At 37.8% G+C, this 19,134-nt stretch overlaps 1 protein-coding gene across 2 annotated transcripts in view; it reads left to right on the forward strand.

Annotated features, from left to right (window-relative positions):
* Positions 1-17,913, forward strand: part of ahcyl2b (adenosylhomocysteinase like 2b) — a 79,585-nt gene extending 61,672 nt beyond the window's left edge. The window contains exons 10-17 of one of the 2 annotated variants that reach the window (XM_055153388.1): positions 1,092-1,180; positions 1,270-1,340; positions 2,369-2,463; positions 4,884-4,982; positions 6,418-6,486; positions 6,615-6,693; positions 9,943-10,063; positions 11,469-17,913. In XM_055153388.1, the coding sequence (XP_055009363.1) occupies positions 1,092-1,180; positions 1,270-1,340; positions 2,369-2,463; positions 4,884-4,982; positions 6,418-6,486; positions 6,615-6,693; positions 9,943-10,063; positions 11,469-11,475 (630 nt within the window). In that variant the 3' untranslated portion in view covers positions 11,476-17,913. Of the gene's footprint in view, positions 1-1,091; positions 1,181-1,269; positions 1,341-2,368; positions 2,464-4,883; positions 4,983-6,417; positions 6,487-6,614; positions 6,694-9,942; positions 10,068-11,468 lie in introns of those variants that run through there. The other variant, XM_020929951.2, reaches the window with a different exon arrangement.
* Positions 17,914-19,134: the final 1,221 nt, after the last annotated feature.

A 19,134-nucleotide genomic window follows, 5' to 3' on the forward strand; every position in this document is an offset into this window, starting at 1 on the left:
ATACAAAACTTTATATATAAAACATCCATATTTAAAATGAACAAAATTATTAAAACTAAGCAAGTTGTACTTATCTAAAATAGTGCACTGGTGAACTGAGAATGGTTTCTTGTCCAGTATTTTTACAGCTTTTTTAAAAAGTGATTGAACTGGTTTGAGTTTTGTGCCAGCAGTGAGTGACCATGTGGTTATGCAATACTCTATATGAGACAGAATCATGGAGTGTAAAAACATTTGTGCCGCATCTAAAGTCGTAAAGGATCTTACCTGTCTAAAATTCACTAAGTTAAAATTAACCTTTTTTGTAAGGCGCTTAATGTGTTTCTTAAATGTCAATGTCGGCTCCAATGTCAGTCCCAGGTATTTAAACTCTTTGACGAGGCTGAGTTCCACCCCGTCCAGAAAGACTCTGGACTGCTGTAACTCAGTTGTTTTTTTACTGTACATCATGGAGACAAACAAAATAATTAGTGCCACCATAGTCTTAACAAAACCTATGGGAAACACTGTGCTCTGTTAAAGGGTGGGGAATAGGAATAAACAAGTCGACACCAAAAGTCTAGCTCTGTCACAAAATCATTTAGTAAAATATACCAAAAAATGCTCTTGACGGTATCCATGATAACCAAGCTGTATCATCAAAGCTAAGTAAGTCCAGTTTAGCTGATAAGATGTGATATATACAGTATGTAGAGTAAAGTTGGTGCTTCACAAACTGATCTATGGGTGGTCCTATCATAGAGTTGGGAGCGAGAGAGAACTTACATTTTACTGCTATTTAAGTTATAACAGTCCTAAGTTTTACTGCTTTCATTTGAGTTTTAGCCTCTGTAGATCCTCCGCAGTCAGTGTTATTACTTAATGATATATGTCCCAGCCCTGTACTGTGACAGCTTTTATCATTACTGTAATTTAGTTTATATTGTGTAATTTAATAAAATCTTTAGCCCTGCTTTAAATTTTGCTCTTGTTTTGTTTCAGACCTGATTTAGTCCTGATTTAGATTAGGCTCTTATCAAGTATTACATCAGGCGGTACATAGTGTTAAATGTACAGTGTTTCTGTGTGTTCAAACTGGTCTCTTCTGTCAGGTTGGAAAAGGCTGCTGCGCCGCTCTCAAAGCCATGGGCTCCATTGTGTACGTCACAGAGATCGACCCCATCTGTGCCTTACAGGCCTGGTGCGCTACAGTTATCAACTACTTACACAATTTCTCACCCACAATGAAAGAAATGTACAAACTGTTCTTTTTTTCTTTTTGAACTAAAGCATGGATGGATTCAGACTGGTCAAACTCAATGAAGTCATCAGACAAGTGGACATCGTCATCACATGCACAGGTCAGTCTACTTTTATTCTTCTCAGTTTATGGCTGTAATAGTTTAAAGGGCTCATATTATGCTATTTTCTGATCTATGTAATAATGTTGTTTCCTCATCAAAGACATACCGGGTTTAGTTTGTTTCATTCACTCATGTTTAACACACAAACTCTGTATATTTAGGCTGAGTTCTCCAAAGAGAAAACACACTGCTCCACCTTGTGATGTCATGTGGTAATACAGGACGTGCTCAATTGTGTTTTTGAACTCGGTACACTTTCACTCGAATCATTTGGATGATTTCAGACTTTGAATTGCCCATTTCTACTGAACAAAAGATAAAAGGTAAGGTAAAAGGTTAAACTACCACTTCAGAGTTTCAGAAAGCATTTTGAGCTTTGGAGACGCAGACAGACTAATAATGCAGGATCACTCAAACACATTTCAATGAAACAAACACACTCTGTGTTTTTGATGTTTTTGAGAAAACAACATTAACATAGATAAACATAGATCAGAAAATAGTAATAATAATATGGGCCCTTTTAAAAAGACTGTGTTTCTGTTTTTTCTAGTCATATTATCAGTTGCAGAGACATTCATCTCTTTCAGGCATTATAAATTCTTATTGTCAAATATGTGTGTGTCATACAAAGAAATGTATAACTTCTCTTACCTCAGATTAGTAATGTGTAATGCTTTGCCTGTTTGCTATTTCTCTGATTGGGTAATCCACCTATCAATGACGTTCAGCCAGGTCCTAGGAAAAAAGTGTAGTCTTGGCTGGTCACTTCTTTTGAAAAGGGACAATGTAAAAAGATTATTTGGTAATTTATCAAGTTACAGATGCATTTTTGGTATATTCAGTTAAATGTGATTCTTGTTTTTTCTAATGCTTGTTCTTGTTTTTTCTAATAATTATTGCGATAACCACCTTTAGACTTAGACAAACTTTTGATTCATAACGGAAATTATTTGGACACAGTAGCTCATTCATCACAATATATCATAATAACATAAATTCAACTGTCATGTTTTTCATTTAAGGAAACAAGAATGTGGTGGTGAGGGAGAACTTGGACCGGATGAAGAATGGCTGCATCGTCTGTAACATGGGACACTCCAACACTGAGATCGATGTGGTCAGTAATTATGGGTTTAAACTGTTCAGAATACATCCTCTTTTAGACATCTCCACTGTGTTATCTTCTCTCAAGGAAATTAATGCTTTTACAATACATTAAAGGTCCTATATTACACAAAATGGACACAATATTGGAATAGTGTTGTTACCTCATCAAACAGACCTGGAGTTGTGTTTTGTTTCATTTACACATGTTGGAGTAATCCTGCAATATTGGTCTCTTTACAAGCTCAAAAAATGCTCTTTTCCATCTTGATATCAGGGTATTCGTGGGATCTTAAGTCTTAAATTTCATGTTCCTAAAGTAAGGCCTTATAAAGTCTTAGATTATGTTGTCCAAGTCTTATTGTTTTCCTCAAAGGTCTTAAATTTCATTAGCCTATTTTTGTATACTCAACCGGGCTGCAGTGCAATGTTAAATGGAGGGAGGGAAAAAACAACAACGTGAAATCGCCTAACGTGAATGAACGTCTAATTTGGAGTATGCACAAACAATACTTTGGTTTCTGGCGCTGATGGTAATGAGTAAACAATCAGTACAGTGGAGGAAGGACGTTGGATGGATTCTGGGGAAGTGTAGATTTAATCCACAGTGGCTCTTAGATTCTAGATATAGTACTGGTAGTTGGTTGGTCATTATTAGAATTGGATCTGGTGTTTTTCGCCCGCATAGTGGGTGTGATGTTGGTCTTAATTTTCATTTACGTGGTCTTAAAAAGGTCTTAAATTTGGGGTACTCAAATCTGGGGATACTCTGGATGTCATGTAGTGTGGTAGTTTTCTAGTTAACATCTCCTTTTACCTTTACGTCAGTGGAAATTTGGAAATTCCAGATGTGAAATTATCCAAATGATTCTCGTTAAGGTGTGGATGGAGTTATGGAGTTAAAAACACAGTCAAGCACTTCTTGCATTACCACATGACATCATAAGGTGGACCAGAGTGTTACCTGTTTGTGAGAAGAACTGAGCCTAAATATGCAGGGTTTGAGAGTTAAACACGTGTGAATGAAACAAAACAAAACTCCAAGTCTGTTTGTGATGAGGAAACAACATTATAATATAGAGCCTTTAAGGTTGTATGAATAAGTGGCAAAAAAAATAAAAGAAATAAAAATTGTACAAATAAGAATCTCCTTCATCACCTTAGTCCCAGTTTTTAATTAAACTCTGTAAACACTTTATATATAGACTTTATGTACAGATGGTGTCACCTTTCTGTCTGAATGTATGGACATGTTAATAATTACCGTGGAACATTCGTTACATTGGCTTAATTAAAAAGGTGGATTCAGTGACAGGTGAAAATTGACTGTTCTCTGCCTTTGTCCGACCTTCACCGAGATTCTGTTGCGTTGTCATGGTAACTGGCGTGAATGTGAGTGATTTATATTATAATATGAGCCTGTCAAAAGGAGATTCACTGTGATTAAAACCTGACCCTCGGTTATAGTGTTCTGCGGCTGCAATTTTCAGCCGGGGAGTAAAAAGTACCGTTGCCAAAAAAAAAAATATGTTAATAAATCATCAAACTAGACAGCCAGGTAATTGCAAATAGAAAAAAAAATGCATAGTGCTTGACATGGATTTTGACAACACATTGGCAAAACAAAAATAAAACGACCAACTAGTGAATAATTAACATAAAATTCACTGATAAATCCCTTTTAGTTCTATTGTGAACTGCCGTCAACATGTTATACAGCTTAATGTAATTTTCAGCACAGAATTATAATGGTTTTATTTTTAATTTATCACTATGCACACACTAAAGTACCTAATCTACTGTCTCTTTTCAATACTAGTTTGAGAACATAAATCGTCCCAAAAATGATGTGACATTAATATTCCAAGTAGGGATGTCACAATAACCGAAATATCATGATATTGTATTGCCAAAAGTCCCACAATAATACCGTGGGCTTTCACAATAAATCAAGTTACAAAATCTTTTGCTTAAATGCGTTGTTTTATTGTACCAATAGCTAATAAGCATCGAGAACTACATATCCCATGATTCATTTCAGCACAGACGACATGAAGAGATATGTTTTTACTTGAATTATTGGGATTATGACAGAAATAATTCAAACCAAAAACTTCAAGGTATTTTAAAAGCAAAAAAGTGTCCTATCTACAATTATATCAACCTCTCCAAAATATTGCAATAAATGTCGTACCGTGAGATGCACATTGTGATAATATCTTACAGAGAGGATTTTAGATTACAGTGCACATTATAACACAGAAGATGCAGTAAATAAATCTACTTATTGATAGTTTAGTTTTAGTTGAATAATAAAATCTTATATTTACGCTGTATCTTCTCAAAATGATTGATTATATGCTGTTTGTTGTGTTGAATGAATATGTAAATTTCTAGGAAAATCATTTGTAAATAGTGTCGTTGTTCCCACAGGCCAGCCTCCGGACCCCAGAGCTGACCTGGGAGAGAGTGCGCTCACAGGTGGACCATGTGATTTGGCCCGACGGCAAGAGGATAGTCCTGTTGGCCGAGGTGAGTACTGCAACTCCACAAATAATCAGTGCAATCAAATTAAATGTTGGTACTGCATGTTTAATGTAATATGATGTTTGTTTTATCTCATTCCTAAAAGATTTCCTCAGTGGCCAGTGTGTTAAATATGATCACTGAATACAATCTTTTCAGTTTTTTCTGTAGCTTTTTTTGGTAGTTTACAGAGCACGTACCACAGTTTGAGAAACACTACACTATAATATAACCAAAAGCATGCACAAAGCAGGCAAAATCCTCCAAGCTTAAATTGAGCCTTGTCCCACATGGTAAATAAAGTGCGCCTTAACCTTAATATAATTGTCATGAAAGATGTTATTTGTTTAAACTATGAAGCAGCACTGACAGAATGAGAGCAGCCTGACGGACAAAATTAACGCCTTCTGCTTCAGATTGTCACTGAATAAACTTCAATAGATAATTCAGCCTATTTTAGTATAGAGTTGGTGTCTTTTTGTGTTGTATTTTACATATTAGTGGGAGAAGAAAGGCTACTATATTGTATAATGCAACAAGAATGTGTTTATGTATAATAAAGAATTATTATGAGCAGAAACTATGCAATCAAAGTAACACCACTGTAACTAGACGAACATTAAAGGCCCTGTACCAGATTTTACTTCTTATATTACACTACTAGTCAAAAGTTTTAGAACAGCCTAATTTTTCCAGTTATTTATTGCAGTTCAAGTCGTGCAAGTCCAATGAAAAGCATGAAATGGTACAAAGGTAACTACACAACAGCCAGAGGTTAAAAAAAAAAGATAAGAGATAACAAAACACAAGTTCAAGCTCTGCCAAAACTACCTTAGGAAAAAAGAAGATGATGGTAAACTTGAAAACATGGAGTGTCCAGCACAATCGCCAGATTTAAACCCCATCGAGTTGGTTTTGGGATGAACTGGACAGAAGAATGAAAGCTAAGAAACCTACAAGTGCCACACATTTATTTATTCTTGTGCAACAGACTTGAGAAGAACTTTCTGAAGAATTTTTTATTTCTGTTGTAAAAAGAACGAGCCACAAGTGTGTTCAGCTTTTATATCTGCCAAAGGTGGACACTTTCATGAATCAGAAGTTTAGAATATGTTTGGTCAACAGTAAACAGTAAAAAACAGGAAAAAGTGTGGTGTTGTATTGTAAGCAGCTTTTGCCATCAAAATCAGACCACCGTGTCCTGTCAGCATCTAGTTATAAAGCATGTGATCTTTTACAAACCCAAAAAAGGGCTAGACTATACTTGGAAACTTACTGCAGTGAAGAATTGAAATAATATTAACTGCTGATATTGAAGAATGAACTTGGACCACTGCAAACAGTTCAAAATTAACCTGTCTCCACATTATGAGAAGTGTAAAAGTCGGATTTGCATTTCTCATTAAAATGTTTAAATTTTTTTAATTTTTCCATTTTTCAGGGTCGACTGTTGAACCTCAGCTGTTCCACTGTGCCAACATTTGTGCTCTCCATCACCGCCACCACTCAGGTACTAGTGCTTTTGAAGTACAACTGAAAATGATTCTTTCTACTGAACTAAAATAAACTAAAATGACTGAAATTGGTCCTGTTTTGGAGTCTCATTCTATAATCAATTTTCTTTGCCTCTTGTTGCAGGCTCTGGCTCTGATAGAACTCTACAATGCCCCCGAGGGTCGCTACAAACAGGACGTGTACCTGCTCCCCAAGAAGATGGGTAAGAGAAACTAAAAATTGGGAAATATTTTGGGCTAAAGGCTTAAATATCCACAGTAAAGTAAATTTGCTCACCAATGTGAATGAAACCAGGACTGACCCAGGACTGACCCAGGACTGACCCAGGACTGACCAGGACTGACCCACGTCCGACCCACGTCCGACCCACGTCCGACCCACGTCCGACCCACGTCCGACCCACGTCCGACCCACGTCCGAACCAGGACTACGGAACTGAACTGAACTGTGGTTGCCAACTTTTTCACATAAAGTACCACTTCATGAATTTGTGGGTTTTCCAAGTACCAATAAGACAAAATCAGGACTAAACCATGTTCATAATGAGATCACCTCCCTTATAAACATGATTTTATCACAACAGTCATGAACAGACAAGATGACTTTCAGTAGTCCAAATATTAAATAGCATTACAAATCAATGTTTGTTTTAATTGTCTTTTGAAATAAATTATTCTATTATTTAAATTATTCTATTTATCAGTGCCTTCCTAGACACTTTACAAAAAATTTAAAGATTTTTACGGTCCCCTAAAACATGAAAAACATTATTCCTCACTTGTGTGTATTCAGATCATCGTAATTATTCACTGCAAATAGTTTACTTATGCTTTTCACAACTCCTAAAGACCAGTGAGGAGTGTTGCTTTGATGGTAACGCTAACAACAACCAGGATTCTAATGGGTAATTCCTGATAATCGATCATTAAACTGCTTTATAATTAGAATTTGAGCTCAAGAGCTGATTATACAATATATATGTAATGGGGCAAGACAAATTTTGCTCAAATACTAAAAAAAATCAGGTAAAGGTCCTCTAAGCATATTTATGTTATTTGCGTCTAAATAAATAAATAATACATTAAAATAGTAGAATAATAAATAAATTGCACAGGTGGTTTACTAATGTTGTGAATCAATAGAGAGAAAATAATTAGAGAAAAAAAATCCCATAACTGTTACCTTAATTTAATTTGATACTTTGACTCTTCACGGAGATTCTCAGCAATGAAAACTCTCGATGAAATCTAATACGAAATGAAAAGGAAGGAATCTGACACCAGTTATGATAAATTACCCAATCTGGTGCCTGTCTGATCCTCCGCTGGTAAAGAACTGAGCAGGAAGCCATTATAACAGTGTTTTAGCTCCATCTGAAAAGCCTGAGGGCCCAAATGCATTTATTTCTCTAGAATGCGGCGTCTCATCTGATGCGGGTTGGAAAGTCCGAGGAGCACATCTTCACACTTGAATGGTTTCTCTGTGTGTGTGTGTGTGTGTGTGTGTGTGTGTGTGGTAATGGTAGTCATATGTGAAGTAACAGCGTATGTGATCCTGCCATATTCCCCTTTTCTCTCTCGAGTTTGTGCTGCTCCTATGGGGTCAAAAAGCGCACACTGGAGGAGATAGAAAGAGGATGAATATAGGTCAGACTGTCAGAGGAGGCTGCAGATGCTCACTTTAAAAGAACGAAGCAAAGGAAAGACATGGAGAAGGATTGCCATTGCCATTTCTATTATCCAGTCCAGTACACCTTTATTTGTATAACATTTTAAGTCTCCAAAGCGCTGTACAGAGTAGGCACAATATAAAGGAACACGTTAAATAAAATAATGCATAAAAAATAAATAAGCAAGTCAACAAAAGCCATAAAAAATACTATAATTACCAAAAAATTGTGTTACAACTCAGCTCCACGTCCATAATAAACTTTTTTGCTCGTAATCATGCATAGAATTTAATCCCCAAATTTGGTACTAATCCAATAATGTTGATGTTTCATGTCTGTGCTAGGGGGCGCTATAGTGTTCACTTTTATTAGATTTCATATTTCATTACATTCAGACCCGAATCACGCAATTGTGATTTGAGTTTGAGCTCTCAAGGCCAATGACGCCGGCGTGCTACGGGCAAATGATAAGGAGTATCCCAAAAACTGCTGATATCTTTTGTGAATTTATGTCTGTAGATGTGACATGTCAAATCTGAGCTCATTTGGACCAAACACCAGGGACTTGAAGCTTTTTACAAACACGCAAGTCAAAACAGGGGCGCTGCTGAGTGGGGTCACTTTGGGCATTGTCACGATGCCCATTTTATAAAATTTTTCACCAGACCGGTCAATCTGATACCCAGTTTGGAGACTTTTCGTCGACGTTCAGGCCTTCAAAATCGCGTTTGCAAAGAAAAATAATAAGAGTGTAAGAAACCGACGAAGAACAATAGAACAAAACAACAAAAATACAGTAATATAAGTATCTCTCAGTTTTATACAAGATTTCGTAAGGAGAAACAGTGCAAAGATATGATGACTGACCAGACATAGGGTGAGTCGTTGTACAGTTGTAGGGAGTATTATCTGTTACATAAGGGTGAGTTGTTGTACAGCTGTAGGGAGTCTGGTATGAATGTAGTCCTGTATGTTTCACTGTTTGAATATTAAAAGTTATGGGAAAGAACAATAGCCAGGCTGGCACCACCTAGTTCCTCCACTCAACTTCATTTCTCTCCAGCGACTAGGTCAGGAATCAGAATACACTAGACGGTTCACAAAAACCCCGGAAGTGTGAGTTCAGGCACCAGCCAATCAGAGAAGAGCTATACATTCTGTGTTGGCAACAATTCCCGAGATTGAGGATTTAAAGCCAGAACAAAGAGAATGTTTGGTGAATTTTATCAAGGGGAAAGACGTTATTGACCTTCTTCCTACGGGATTTGGGAGAAGCTTTATATATCAGTTAGCCCCATTAGCGGCGCATTACATACGTCTCGACCAAATAGCAGTGATTGGTTAAATGAAAAAATGTACCCGCCTACCTCCAAGCGAACGAATTTTAACGCTGCAAGGTCAGACAGTTTCTACGAAGTGAAACCAGCTGATGAATCAGGCAAAAAGAACTAGAGTCAACTAAAGAAAAACATAACGTTCCTTTGATTTCCTTTGAATAAACACGTTTTTCAAAATCTTTCAAAATATATAATAATATGCAGTTCTGAGAATACTAATCCTGCCTGCAGTGTTTAGTCATAATGTATTTCTTATGAATGCTTTTAGCCATAGAAATAACATTGTGTAGAAGGAACATAATGATTCTTGGAAAACATGCAGCATAAATAATATAAACATATAGCGGCAGTGGTGCAGCCCTCAGCGCCTCGGCTCCATTCATTTTAATGATTAATTATCTTTAGCCGTTTCCTGAATCTTAAACCATGTCTCCCTCTTCTACAGACGAGTATGTGGCCAGCCTCCACCTCCCCACATTCGACGCACATCTGACAGAACTCAGCGACGAACAGGCAAAGTATCTGGGTCTGAACAAGAACGGCCCCTTCAAGCCAAACTACTATAGGTAAGTCTTCAAGCAGGTTTATTTGATTTAAAGGGCTCATATTGCATTATTTTCTGATCTACAGTGTGTTATAATGTTTCCTTATTACAAACATACCTGGAGTTGTGTGTTTTTTTTCATGCACACATATTTAAAGATCCTATATTACACAAAATGTATTCTTGTGAGCTTTGAGCCATGTTATAATGTTGTTACCTCCTTAAAAACATACTTGGAGTTGTGTTTTGTTTCATTCACACATGTTTGAGTAACTCTTTATTATTAGTCTGTCTACATCTGAAAGGCCCAAAATGCTCTGTTCCAAATTTTGATGTCATGTGGTAAGACAAAAAGTGCTCCACTGTGTTTTTAAACTCCATACACCTTCACTAGAATTGTTTGGATCATTTCAGACCTGAAATTTCCATTCTCTACTGCATTGTTTCCCAAAGACTGGGTCATGACTCTCAGATTTTTTTAGGGTCGCCTTCTTCTGTATATTGCAGACCTACTTGTCACAATCTGCATGTACGTCTGCAATTTACAGTTCTGACACATAAGATTTTCTGTGCTCACAAAAATAAAAACAAAGCACAAAAACAGACAGAATGCTGCGCCTGATCTGCTGCTGCGCTCTCCTCCTGCACCCCAGATTGGAACAAGCTACAAAAACACAGACAGGCCCTCCGATCTCATTAGAAATGTTTAAATGTTAAGACATGTTTTGTATCATTTCTGTTTTTTTTTGTTTTTTTTTTTTTTTTTTTTTAATTGGCTATTTTGTTCCAGTGTTGCTGGTTCAAATGAATGTTGAAAAGAAAAAGAAATGGGCTACATTTAATGTCTAAATAGGCGACTTATGGATCCTTTAATTGCTGCTTCAATGTTCAGAGAGACACAGTCACTCAGTCACCAGTAAAAGCATGAAGCATGAAGAAACGGAAAGGAACTATCTAGAATGTGCACGAGATTAGACCACATCCGCAAATTTAGGCTGCTTAAAATGTTTTTATTAATGCCAAATAAAATAACCAGCAAAAATGATGCTCCTGCCCGCAATGAACTGTCAAAATGTGTCCTGCGTCGCACTGTTATGGCTCGTGGGACTGCAGGGCTCTACTTTAAACATGTGTGAATGAAACAAAACACAACTCTGGGTATGTTTGTGATGAGGAAACATGATAAAATAGATTAGAAAATAATGCAAGAGCCCTTTTTGTGTAATAAACGACCTTTAAGAATAATATAGGTAAAAACACACTACTACAAATCTCCATTAATTAAATAAATTGCATATTTTTATTAAGAATACATCATCTTATGACTCTGAGATCGCACTGTTTTTTATTTATCTAAAGATTAATCTACATAAAAAAATATTTTTCCAAGACTTGTATTTGCATTTTTTGCTTTTTTTGTCTTTCAGGTATTAAACAGAGTTGGATGGAGAGAGTCCTACCACTTAATAAACCGCACAGACTCATATAACGGAGGAGGGGGGAGAGAGAGGGGGAGACTAAAGACCTCTGGAAGGACAGAGGTCAAACGCATCTGCTTTTACACAGGCGGGACAGGGAGGGGAGAAGGATCGTGACCTCTCCGTGACCTCTCCGTCACCTTTTGGGGGCAGAATCTATAATTTATTCAAGCTTTGATCACTTCTTCTTATAACTGTAACTTTCTGAAGCTGCTCCTACCATTCACCTTCCATTTGCTTTTGTCTGTGTCCGAATACGAATCCATTTTTGCCACTTTCTCATCCCCAAAAGAGTCCCAAGTGTGCGTCAAGTTGTATGTATTGCCTCCATTCTCACATCTCATTGCCAGATCTTTTATTATTAACTATTAAAATAACATTAATGATGCGAAACTATATAACTATATCGATAAAATGATTGAAATTCTGTGTGAAAGAAGATGAAACTATGAAGATTTAGTGTCTGACATGTTTTTCCTGTTTATGTCGTCTTTTCTACTCGTGATTTTTTTGATTTCCTTTTTTGTGTAACATTACGAGGGCGGGGCTAAATGTAGTGGGAGGGGCTAGCCAGGATCTCAGGGTCCAATCATATCAGTACTTCTATTTCGTTCATTGAGATTAATGTTTTAAACTTTTTTTTTTTACTTGTAAAATGTTAATTTGTCATAGACCAGCCTGTACTGTCTCATGTAAACTCAAAACAGGTAAAATCATCTCATCTCGGTTCCTATCTACACCAGTGTTCACGTAATTCAAGTGTTTTGGTAACACTTTATGATAACGACACTTTAATTAAACAGATAAAGCCTAAACAAGGACCTAATTTGTAATGAACAAATAGTTTTGAATGATTCTGGCTTGGTAACTACTTTAAGCTACAGTATGTAACTTTTTAGGTAAAAAACTAAAATACAAGCTTTTATTTTTTCGTAATTTTAGTTGAGTTTAACTTCTTTACTGTGAGAGGGCTTGCATCTCCACAAATTTGACTCCTTTTTATCCTATTCCTTTAGCTATAATCCACACTATGGCCTAAAACTTGATTATTTACATGGAGAATGTTCCCAAGTATGGCTTTAGTTTTCTATTTCCATGACGTGCCACTTCCTGGAAATTACATACTGTATCTTGTTTAATTAATGCCCTAAACCATTTTATGTTACCCTGATTCATCAGCTGGTTTCACTTTATAGAAACCGTCTGACCTCGCAGCATTAGGATTTGTTTGCTCGATGGTAGGCAGGTCATTTTTTTTATTAATCGCTGCTATTTGGTCGTGATGTATGTAATGCGCCGCTAACTAACTGGTATATTAAGCTTTTCCCAAATCCCCTAAGAAGAAGGGCAATAACGTCTTTCCCCTTGATAAAATTCACCAAACATTCTCTTTGTTCCAGTTTTAAATCCTCGATCTCGGGAATCGTTCCCAACACAGAATGTATGTCTCTTCGCTGATCGACTGGTGCTCGGACTCACACTTCCGGGGTTTTTGTGAACCGTCTAGTGTATTCCGATTCCTGACCTAGTCGCCGGAGAGAAATGAAATTGAGTGGAGGCAATAGGTGTTGCCTACTTGATTTATCTACATGGAGAATGTTCCCAAGTATGGCTTTAGTTTTCTATTTCCATGACGTGCCACCTCCTGAAAGTTACATACTGTATCTTTAATTAATGCCCTAACCCATTTTATGTAGTTACTAGGCCTGAATCTTTCTTAATAAACTGTTCATTATTTATTAAGTGTATTTTCATGCTTTAATAAGATTAATTAAGGTGTATCCATTATAAAGTGGTACCAGTATTTCACTCTATATTCAGTCTAGTTAGTACTACTACTATCACAGCTTTTACTACTATTTACTACTGTAAGTATTACACACAGGAGATCATCTTAACGGGGTAATTTTATTTATATGTAAACACATTTTTCTAAACTTATTTCTTTTATTACTTCATCTTATATCATCACTTTTGACAGAAAAAAATACTTGGTGTTTTTAATCTATTTGTGTAAAAAATGTTGCTCACTAAGAAAACTGTGACGAAATATTTAGAGAAACCAAATGCACACAAACTTGCCGCCATGATGGTACTCAAGACGTTTTCAATCAGGTCCTCTTTCAATACGTGGTGCGATAACTGTCCATCACACACACGCCATAACTGTCTGGTACTTAGGCCTGTCACGATAACTGCGTTTTAAGTTTGAAGTATAAATATAGACGATAAACGATAATACTGAAACTCATTTATGCCACAAACGTAAAACCCGAGAGCAGATATTGTTAAAAAAATGTTATAAATTCAAAGTTTAAGGCTCAAATCGTTATCATATAGCCAAAAAAATACCAGTAGTGTACAAAAAATTAGTTTCAGCTTTTATATATTGAACGATTAGTCGATATACTTGTAGTAATTATCGTGACAGGTCTACTGGAAATCCTAGCCCATTACATGGTTGGCTATGACTATGGTTCCTGACAGTTCTTAGCTTTTCTTCCTAAAGTTTTTGACTTGAGTCGAATTGCTGCAAAATCCTCTGCACAAGAAAATGCTGCTTTATTTAATCTAGAAATTCAAATTAGTATCGTACGTTGCATTTATTCTAAACCAGGGCTGCACAATGTTAGACTTCAAATGTGTATGTGGGGCTACTGTCTATTTATACAGGGTTATCCAGAGATATTTGAGAGAGTAGTTTTTTGCCAGATGCCTTTTCTTCCATTTTTTAATTACCCAAATACAGTGAGTTCAATTTTAAGACTTCACAACACACATAATCAGTCGAATCAAAACCACAATTTGAACATTTACAATTATTTCAAAGAACGCAAATGTGTGTAGTGTCCTCTGTTAACCAAAAAATTTAATAAAAATAGGTGGCGTTTTTATGAAGCAGAAAGTAAAAATTCTTGGTAACGCTTTAGATTAAGGACCACATGTTAATAGCTGGTTAATAGTAAAATGCATAAAAAGTGCTTAATTACATTTTTGTTAGTATTTATAAAGTACTTTCAATGCATTTTTGTCTAAGGTCGTATTTCACGAGTACCAACTCATTAACGATTTTCTTCCCATTAAAGTAGTGGAGTAGTGGATACACTGAAATCTTAATAAGCATTATTAAATATTTGATTAATACTAACTAGTACTACTAAGTAACAGCTAATTAGTGTACAAATTAACACTTAGTTAGGTAGTAATATGTGGTCCCTGAACTAAAGTGTTAAAGTGTTCTTGTAATGGTAAAAAAAAAATCTGTTTCATAAATTTTTCAATATAAAATCAAAAATAAGAAAATGAAAAAACAACTGCTTTCTTCATTATTTGTCTCCAAAACAAAATGAAAAAATGGACAATGATTTTCTGTTTAAATGAATACTGGAAAAAAAAATTGATAACGGCCATTTCTTGTTTCCGTGACTTAAACTGCGATGCCGGACTTTTCACTGCATCCGGACTGAACAGGTCTAAACCAGCTCTAAACCAGAATTGAACCAGGTCTCAGTCCCGGTCTCAGTCCCGGTCTCAGTCCCGGTCTCAGTCCCGGTCTCAGTCCCGGTCTCAGTCCCGGTCTCAGGCCCGGTCTCAGGCCCGGTCTCAGGCCCGGTCTCAGGCCCGGTCTCAGGCCCGGTCCCAGTCTGGTCCCAGTCTGGTCCCAGTCTGGTCCCGGTTTTCTGGTCACCCGACAGTCGTGGTCACACGTCCGGGCCAGTCCCGACACTCCTGGTTCAGTTCTGTTTCAGTTCTCGTTTAGTCCTGGTTTAGGATTGAGACCGGAACCAGGACTGAGACTAGGACCAAGACCGGTTTAGAGCTGGTTTAGACCTTTTTTAGTCCTGGTTTAGTCCTAGTTCAGTCCTGGTTCAGTCCGGCATTGCAGTTTAACTCACGGAAACAGGAAACGGACAACAAAAATTGGTAAGAGGGCCGGATTTGCCCCTGGGCCATAGTTTGGACACTCCCGATTTGTACGATTTATGAATAATAGTCTCTTTGAGTTATTTAAAAGCAGGGCTGTAGACAGGGGGACCACAGTTGTAACCCCTACCTATTCATTCATATTAGAGGGGGGGCCTATGTGTGACTTCTTGCCCCGGGCCCCCAAATTTCTGCCGACGGGCCTGTTTAAAACAATAGATTAAATGTCATTGCAGTACACAGAGTCCCATATCACATTATAATGGTGAGTAAGTGATATTGTGCAGCCTTGGTTCATTGAAACAGCCTCTATGGTCCTTACAGGGTCTTTGTTTTCAGCAGGACAACAGTTAAACCAGAAGCACCACTTTTGACACAATTTTATGCATGAAATCCAACGATAACATAAAGGCTTGTACTTAAACTGCACCATCGCCTCACTGTCCCAGCTGTCTATGTGCTGTTTGAAAGTAGCTGTAACCCCCCTGCTTTTTGTCTTAAGATAATTATTATTTTATTTTATTTTATTTAAAGAATGAATCTTTTAATGACCCCTCGAGAAACAAGAAATTATTTTACAGCTCTGTTAAAGGTGCACTGTGTAGCTTTTCTGGTTGGGGAGGTCCATCGCCTGCTTGTTTCTATGGATACATCATTGCTCTGTTTGGAATGTTCCACAGTATGACTTTAAACAGCTCTACTTTGTTTTATTCAATTACAGGTGGTTTTATAGCTCAAAAATACCTAGAAAAACAGCAGGTGTTCTGACTGTGTGTGGGCTCGCCTCTCCACAGATCTGACCTCTAACTTGGTCTGGTTTGGTCTCCATGAAGATAGAAAGGTTTAATGCCACACTATGGAACATTCCACGCAAAGCAATAACATCTCCATGGAGAAAAGCATTTTGAAGGTGCACTGTGAAACTTTTCTGATGGTAGAGTCAGTCACCTGGAATGTTACACAGTATGGCATTACATTCATTTATCTCCATGGAGGCAGCAGGGGCCAGGTTGCGTGTCTGATCTGTGGTGAGGCGAGCCCACACGCAGTAAGAATGCATGTTTTGAGGTCAATAAAAACCCGTGCAAGATGGATACGTTTAATGCCATACTGTGAAACATTCGAGACAAAACAATAACATCTCCATGGAAACAAGCAGCAGGCAGCAGCAGGACCCTCCACCAGAAAAGTTACACAATGCACCTTTAAAGTAAAAACAAAAAAAAGGCCACCACGGTTTATTCCTCAACTAATCATTCCAGGCCAGTTGTTGTGATTGCTTCTCTGGTCATTTGAAATTTGGCTTTTCTAGGCTCTAATTAAGTTTTATGTTGACAAAATGTTAAAATAGCTGTAAATGTTTTAATTGGTAAAAAATGATACGCCCAGATAAATATGGTTTTGTGTCAGGGCTGCACAGTATGAGGATAAAAGTGACATTTCAACAACCTAAAATGAACTGTTTAATACATTTTTGTGATTGTTTGGATAATAACAGCTCAGTTAATGTAAAAATTGTATGTCAAAAGATGAAACCAGAACAAAAACTGGGCTAAATACAATTGAATCAAAACGATAACGAAACTTAAATCTTGAATATCAATCACATTTTAACTTTAAACTGCGGTATGTAACTTTTCCATCACCTGCTCCATAAAAATGTTACAGCGCTGTCTGAAGTATTCCACAGTATGGCATTAATTTATACATACAAGTAAAAGTTTTTTGTTTTTTTTATTCTTACTGTGCGCAGGGTTGCCTCTCCACAGATCTGACTTATAACTTCACTTTTTTGATCCACAAGGGAAATTATTTGGACACAGTAGCTCACACATCACAATATAAAATAATAACAAAGAGTAAAAAATATATAGAAATGGTAATAATACATTCTAAATCGGTAGCAAAAATGACAGATTGGAGATTAAGTTAATGCTGTACAGTGGAATATTCCAGTAAAAGCGCTCTCTATGGAGACAACAATTTTTTACCTGCGATATTCCTTTTCTCTCAATATGTTTTTATAATCTAATCTTGTTATAATAATCACTTTGAAACATATTGTGCAGCCCTGTTTTCTAATGATTTTTTAATATTTTTCAGAGCTTTATTAGTTTAGTTTTCAGTGTGGTACATAACCGTTTCTAGGCAATGGTTGCTACAGTAACAGATGCCTCAGGATCTTTCCAACGTTGTGCGGTGGGGCATGGGAAACACCAGCATTGTACATGTATATAAACTATACAAATAAGACAACTGTTAAATATAGGAAGGCGAAGATCGAAAACTTCTGTATTTATTATTATTGTTTTAATTCCTCATTACAAAGTACAAAACGGCAGATTCTCAAAAACCTGTTTTAAGTTGTCTATTACAGAAAACCCTATGTTAAATATTGCTAGTGATAATAGTAGATGATGAGCAATAATTAAATTCTGTAATCTCAATGAATAAAGATGTAAAAATTGTACATGGTGTTTTTATTACGTTTTGTTTTCATTGTCTGTCTATGTTTTGACAGATAGCTCAGATATAACAGATGTTGCTCTGTCCCCGTCATCATCAGGTCATTGTTGTGTAGTTTTTGTCAAATGTAACAAACTATCCAGCGTATGCAGTGGTGGAGTGGGGATTTTTAAGTGGGGGTACGCAATTTGTGACTGAACGAGGACTAAATCAGGACTAATCTGGAGAGAGAGTGAGACAGAGGGAGAGGGAGAAGGGGGGAGAGAGGGAGAGAGAGAGATATGGAGAGGAGAGAGAGAGGAGAAGGGAGGGAGAGAGATATGGAGAGAGAGAGAGAGGGAGAGAGAGGGGAGAGAGAGGGCGAAGGGGGAGAGGGAGAAGGGGAGAGAGAGGGAGAGGGGGGAGAGAGAGAAGGGAGAGAGAGGGAGAAGGGGGAGAGAGGAGAGAGGGAGAAGGGGGAGAGAGATATGAGAGAGGGAGAAGGGGGAGAGGAGAGAGAGGAGAGGGAGAGGGAGAGAGGGAGGAGAGAGAGAGAGAGATGGAGAGAGAGGGAGAGAGAGAGGGAGAGAGGGAGAGAGAGAGAGAGAGGAGAGAGAGAGAGAGAGAGGGAGAGAGAGGAGAGAGAGAGAGGAGAGAGAGAGGGAGGGAGAAGGGGGAGAGAGATATGGAGGGAGAGGGAGAAGGGGAGAGAGAGGGAGAAGGGGAGAGAGTGAGGGAATGAGAGGGAGAGAGAGTGGGGGGTGGAGAGGGAGAAGGGAGAGAGTGAGGGGGTGAGAGGTGGGATAGAGAGAGAGAGGGGGAGAGAGAGATGAGGAGATAGAGGGGGGAGAGGGAGAAGAGGGGAGAGAGTGGGGGGAGTGAAAGAGGGAAAGGGGGAGAGAGAGAGAAGGGGAGAGAGGGAAGGAGAAGGGGAAAGAGAGAAATAAGGGGGGGGGAGAACCCCGAGCCCGTGGAGCAGGGAGTCCCCAAAGCACGATCGGGCGGTAGCTGTGCTTAGCTCTTTGAGGCATGGAGCTCTGCATCTGTCCTTTCGCCTGCGGTCACCCGACGGTCTACGCAAGCGCACCTCCAGGCCTGTCCTGACACTCAGTCCTGGTTCAGTCCTGGTTCAGTCCTGGTCTCATGTCTCAGGTTACTATAGGACAGTACTGCAGATATCATGAGCCTATGCAGGTTGTTTTCACCATTGCCAATAGCTCCGGTTTAACTTGTAGGCAATTTTATA

The sequence above is a fragment of the Boleophthalmus pectinirostris genome, unplaced genomic scaffold, assembly GCF_026225935.1.
Source record: "Boleophthalmus pectinirostris isolate CB_2022bp ecotype Guang Dong unplaced genomic scaffold, ASM2622593v1 HiC_scaffold_18, whole genome shotgun sequence".
In the NCBI taxonomy this organism is placed as follows: domain Eukaryota; kingdom Metazoa; phylum Chordata; class Actinopteri; order Gobiiformes; family Gobiidae; genus Boleophthalmus; species Boleophthalmus pectinirostris.